The 6,288-nt window shown below is 45.2% G+C and overlaps 1 protein-coding gene across 1 annotated transcript; it reads left to right on the forward strand.

Annotated features, from left to right (window-relative positions):
- Positions 1–4,461: 4,461 nt before the first annotated feature.
- On the forward strand, positions 4,462–5,975 carry LOC122704517 (60S ribosomal protein L3-like). The gene is made up of 2 exons (XM_043919299.1): positions 4,462–5,707; positions 5,965–5,975. Exon 1 carries the CDS (start codon positions 4,485–4,487, stop codon positions 5,694–5,696), a length of 1,212 nt encoding a protein of 403 aa, XP_043775234.1. The 5' UTR covers positions 4,462–4,484; the 3' UTR covers positions 5,697–5,707; positions 5,965–5,975.
- Positions 5,976–6,288: the final 313 nt, after the last annotated feature.

Below are 6,288 nucleotides of genomic sequence, written 5' to 3' on the forward strand. Positions count from 1 at the left end.
TCAGTGCCAAAGGCAGCAGACTGCAGAGAATAGCTGCAGCCTCAAAGGAAAGGAAAAGCTTTTAAAAAATGATTGTCTTTTTATTATAAAAGTATCCCATGATTGTTGAAATTTGAAAAATTCAAGAAAGTACAAAGGAGAAAATTAAAGTGGATTTTAATCTCATTTACTTATTTAATCCACAAGTATTTCTTGAGCCCCTCCTAAATACCAGGTCCTTTTCTAAGCACCAAAAATGGAAAGGTGAACACAAACCTGCTCTCTTTGAGCTTACAGTTCACCAGAGGAGACAGATGAACAACATAACCATGAAAAGGAGAGGATCAAGACTTACTAGGCTAAGTAGCACAAGGAAAGGAATATAGTCCCTAAAAGTAGAGTATAAGGGAGTGTGTCCAGTCTTAGGGGGTCCAGGGAGAGGAGTAGTGGTCTGAGAAGGCTTCCTGGGGAGGTGACTCTTAAACTGAGGCCTGTAGGATGAGCAAGAAATGATTGGTGAAAACATGGATGAAGAACCACCCAGGCAGAAAGAATAACATGCAGCAGGGAACATGAGGTGTGCTGCAGAGCTGAGAGAAGCCAGTGTGGATAGACTCAGAGCTGGAAGGAAAGAGGCAACATGAGACTGGAGAGGCAGACAGGGTCAGACTCCACAGGGCACTGTTGGCTGACATCTAAGTCCTTCAAGTATTTGTATGTATGTATATATACATGTGTGTATATGTATATATATATACATGTATGTGTGTACACACACACACACACACACACACACACACACACACACGGACTTCCTAGGTGGCCCAGTGGGTAAAGAATCTGCCTGCAATGCAGGAGACTCAAGAGACACAGATTCGATCCCTGGGTCCAGAAGTTCCCCTGGAGGAGGGTATGGCAACCCATTCCATTCCAGTATTCTTGCCTGGAGAATCCCATGGACAGAGGAACTTGACAGGCTACAGTCCAAAGGGTCACAAAGACCTGGATCCGACTGAAGTGCCTGAGCATGCTCACATGCATACATATATACAACATTTGTTTATATAATGTGTGTACATATATGTATTTGTATAATTTAATCATCACCATCAAACTGCCAAACTTCCTTCCAGAATATATGTACCAGTTTATTCTCTTGCACTGTATAAGTGTCAGTTTCACTTCATCTTCAGCATTAATTATCTTTCTTCTTACCTGCCACATTTGGTAAGCAAACCAGGTATCATTGAAGCTTTCCTTTAACAGTGAACAAATATTTATTGCCTGTTGTTTTTTTTCACTTGCCTCTCACAGAGCAGGACTTTTCTGTCTGTGAAATAAGTACACTATTGTCAATGTCAGTCAAAGGCAGTAGGAATAGCTCCTCTGTTGAAGATATCGCTTGCAAAGCTTCAGCCTGGGTACCTAATGGACCCTCATCACTCATCCTTGAGCTAAGGTGAAAGCAATCCATAAAATTAGTGTTAACCATTAGTCTTAGCACAAATGAGGGCAGGAGATTAATTTCCTCCTGGCCAATCACATGGGACAGCCCTGAGAGTAAAGGGAAGTCAGCTGCGACCTGTTGAGAGAAGGGATGAGGCAGGTCTGGGCTTGATGGGGAAATGAGCCAATCTGAAGGAGGTAAAGGAATAGTGGGAATAAAGGGCCCCCTGAGGAGGCTGCACGCTAAGGAGAAATGGGTGGCTGGTAGGTGAGAGGAGCTGCAGAGAGAAGCGATTTGTACCCAAGTTTGACAGCTTCATGGTTCTGCCCAGGGAGCACGGCGTTCATGAAAGTGCATCAGGTGCGAGACCGCCTCACTTCTGTGCTTCAGTCCCTTCTGCACAAGCTGAGGGTGTGTGAGGGCTGCAGGGGCGTACCCATATATCGTAGGGAGTGTATGTGGCATCTTCTGGGCCTGAAATCACACCACACGGCTGACAAAAGCCACACCTGTGGGAGAGGACAAGCGAGGCGTGGGGGTGGGACAGGACAGTGTCCCTAGTTTCACACACCTGGGTCACCAGAATCTTGACAGCCATGGTCAGGAAGGACTTAGTCCAGAGAACAGCACTGGAACAGTTGTATAACTTGAGAACTTTATGAAACAAGGAGAGAAATTGAATTCTACATTTATTTTACTGTATAATCCATATGTCACAAACTACAAATACAATGAAATGTACTTCTTATATACGCTTCCACTTTCAGCTGATGAAGGAGGCTGGGAAAAGGGAGGCTAATGTTCTCTCTTGTGGATGCACTGGATTCCTCTTCTCTTGCCTAGTTCGTGTTCTTTAAACAGCCCACCTTGGGTCTCAGTTGCATACTCTAAAGGCAAGTCCAAGCACAGCTTCACGGGCACGTGGCCTGCATAGTCATACAGGGCCCCAGCGAGGAAGGCCCACACTTTGTGCTTTCATACTTTCTGCTGCCTCTCTCGCTATTTTTGGTAATTTTTGGAAAGGGACCTCACATTTTCACTTTGCACAGAGTCCCGTAAATGTTGTAGCTGATCCTAGTCGTATCCTGTTCCCGAGGCTCTTGTTTCCAAAACGGATACATTTTATTTATCCTTTAACTTTTTATTTTATGTTGAAGTATGGTTGATTTGGGCCTTCCTGGTGGCTCAGATGGGAAAGAATCTGCCTGCAATGCAGGAGACCGGGTTGGATCCCTGGGTAGGGAAGATCCCCTGGAGGAGAGCATGGCAACACACTCCAGTATTCTTTCCTGGAGAATCCCATGGACAGAGGAGCCTGGTGGGCTATGGTCCATAGAGGTCACAAAGAGTCAGACAGGACTGAGAGACGAACACTTTCACTTTCATAGTTGACTAACGATGTTATGATAGTTTCAGGTGGAAACAATGATCAAAGCTAACACACTTCAGAGGATTCAGTTTAATTGTGTGGTTAGAGGATGTGTTTGGAATGAAAGAGACCAGGGTTTATGTCTTAGTTCTGCCACTTCCTAACAGGGTGATTTTGGAGATACAAGACCTTGGTAAACCTCAGTTTTCTTATCTATGCTTTCCTCATGACTTTTCTGTTTTTGTTTTTAATTAAAATGTGACAAAGCACTTAGTACTCTGCTCAGCACAATGCATGAATATCAGAATTATATACATTTTACTTTACTTTTGTGTATCTATTTTGCTATTATAAGAAGACTTTGCTTCCTTCCAATATAGTTAGCAAAATATTTGCCCCTAATTGCCAAAGTAACAGCTTATCTGATGGTGTGTATTTCCTCTCTCCATCCCCATCTGTCTCAGTGCTCTGCCCACCTTGTTACCTAAGCAAGTTGCTGCTGGGTTTTTTCCACATTTGGCATTTTGCGTTCTTTTCATGGCCATGACAGGGTTGTTTTTATTCTCTACTTTAGGCTGAAAGTCTAACTCCCACATTTGAATCTAGGCAAAAAATGGATTCTGAGCCCCCAAGTCACTCCCCAGAATCACCCACCTCACCCCCATCCCTGTGTTACACCTGTGTTACATGACAATTCTTATGTAACACCACCCAGCTTTGGTTCTACCCACAGTAATGTAGCTTTTTAGGAACCATAATGCACATTCACAACCTTCCAGATCCCGCTCTTCTGGATTTGCTTCACCTCAGATAACCTAATTCGTTCACTAACAGATATCACTCCTACTTATTTTGGGTTTTTGGCTGGATTTCACAATGGACCTTCTTTCAGATAAGCTGTTCAGATTAATTTTTCTCATTTAACACAGAAGCATCTAATGCCTGGACACTGGAGTCACTTGAGATGTGAGGATGCTCCCAGTCAGGAAGAAGACAATGCTAATGATTGAGCTGGAACTTAGATTCCCTGTGGGAAAGGGAAAAGATGAAAAAGAGCAAGGACCACCTAATGAGGATCTGATCTTTTCTTCTATCCACACTTCCTACAAAGGACTGCCATCTCTAAACCAGCAGGTGGTTTAGCTTTCTACTATAGCAAAAACTATGCAGGTCGGAAACAACCGTTAGAACTGGTCATGGAACAACAGACTGGTTCCAAATCGGGAAAGGAGTACTTCAAGGCTGTATATTGTCACCCTGCTTATTTAACTTATATGCAGAGTACATCATGAGAAATGCTGGACTGGATAAAGCACAAACTGGAATCAAGATTGCCAGGAGAAATATCAATAACCTCAGATATGCAGATGACACCAACCTTATGGCAGAAAGTGAAGAAGAACTAAAGAGCCTCTTGATGAAAGTGAAAGAGGAGAGTGAAAAAGTTGGTTTAAAACTCAACATTCAGAAAACTAAGATCATGACATCTGGTCCCATCACTTCATGGCAAATATATGGGGAAACAATGGAAACAGTGAGACTTTATTTTTTTGGCTCCAAAATCACTGCAGATGGTGACTGCAGCCATGAAATTAAAAGACTTTTACTCCTTGGATGAAAAGTTATGACCAACCTAGATAGCATATTAAAAAGCAGAAACACGCTCTACCGGCAGCTTCCGACGGCAGGATGTCTCACAGAAAGTTCTCCGCTCCCAGGCATGGGTCCCTGGGCTTCCTGCCTCGGAAGCGCAGCAGCCAGCACCGCGGGAAGGTGAAGAGCTTCCCCAAGGATGACTCTTCCAAGCCCGTGCACCTCACCGCCTTCCTCGGCTACAAGGCTGGCATGACCCACATTGTGAGGGAGGTCGATAGGCCAGGGTCCAAGGTGAACAAGAAGGAAGTTGTGGAGGCTGTGACCATTGTGGAGACTCTGCCCATGGTGATTGTGGGCATCGTGGGCTACGTGGAAACACCCCGAGGCCTCCGGACCTTTAAGACCATCTTTGCTGAGCATATCAGCGACGAGTGCAAAAGGCATTTCTACAAGAACTGGCATAAATCTAAGAAGAAGGCCTTCACCAAATACTGCAAGAAGTGGCAGGACGTAGATGGCAAGAAGCAACTGGAGAGGGACTTCAGCAGCATGAAGAAGTGCTGTCAGGTCATCCGTGTCATTGCCCACACCCAGATGCGCCTGCTTCCTCTGCGCCAGAAGAAGGCCCACCTCATGGAGATCCAGGTGAACGGAGGCACTGTGGCTGAAAAACTGGACTGGGCCCGCGAGAGGCTTGAGCAGCAGGTCCCTGTCAACCAAGTATTTGGCCAGGATGAGATGATTGATGTCATTGGGGTGACCAAGGGCAAAGGCTACAAAGGGGTCACCAGCCGTTGGCATACCAAGAAGCTACCCCGTAAGACCCACCGAGGGCTGCGCAAGGTTGCCTGTATTGGGGCATGGCATCCCGCCCGGGTGGCCTTCTCTGTGGCTCAGGCTGGGCAGAAAGGCTACCATCACCGCACTGAGATCAACAAGAAGATCTACAAGATCGGTCAGGGCTACCTCATCAAGGATGGCAAACTGATCAAGAACAATGGCTCTACTGATTACGATCTGTCTGACAAGAGCATCAACCCTCTGGGCGGCTTTGTCCACTATGGTGAGGTGACCAATGACTTCGTCATGCTCAAAGGCTGTGTGGTGGGAACCAAGAAGCAAGTGCTCACTCTGTGCAAGTCCTTGCTGGTGCAGAACAAATGCCGGGCCCTGGAGAAGATTGACCTCAAATTTATTGACACCACCTCCAAATTTGGTCATGGTCGCTTCCAGACTGTGGAGGAGAAGAAAGCCTTTATGGGACCACTTAAGAAGGACCGAATTGCCAAGGAAGAAGGGGCCTAATAGAACAGATTGTACAGATGGTAGAATCTCAATAAAATTATTTTCCAGTGGAAAAAAAAATAAATAAATAAAAAGCAGAAACACTACTTTGCCAACAAAGGTCTGTCTAGTCAAAGCTATGGTTTTTCCAGTGGTCATGTATGGATGTGAGAGTTGGACTGTGAAGAAAGCTGAGTGCTGAAGAATTGATGCTTTTGAACTGTGGTGTTGTAGAAGAGTCTTGAGAGTCCCTTGGACAGTAAGGAGGTCCAACCAGTCCATCCTAAAGGAAATCAGTAGTTAATATTCCTTGTAAGTACTGATGCTGAAGCTGAAACTCCAATACTTTGGCCACCTCTTGAGAGTCCCTTGGACAGTGAGGAGATCCAACCAGTCCATCCTAAAGGAAATCAGTCCTTAATATTCCTTGTAAGTACTGATGCTGAAGCTGAAACTTTAATCCTTTGGCCTCCTGATGTGAAGAACTGACTCATTGGAAAAGACCCTGATGCTGGGAAAGATTGAAGGCAGGAGGAGAAGGGGATGACAGAGGATGAGATGGTTGGATGGCATCACTGACTCAATGGACATGAGTTTGAGTAACCTCTGGGAG

Source organism: Cervus elaphus, chromosome 12 (assembly GCF_910594005.1).
Source record: "Cervus elaphus chromosome 12, mCerEla1.1, whole genome shotgun sequence".
NCBI classification, from domain to species: Eukaryota; Metazoa; Chordata; class Mammalia; order Artiodactyla; family Cervidae; genus Cervus; species Cervus elaphus.

What these genes read in the sequence shown, in the direction of transcription:
- LOC122704517 (XM_043919299.1), top strand. Translation starts at nt 4,485, where the DNA reads ATGTCTCACAGAAAGTTCTCCGCTCCCAGGCATGGGTCCCTGGGCTTC.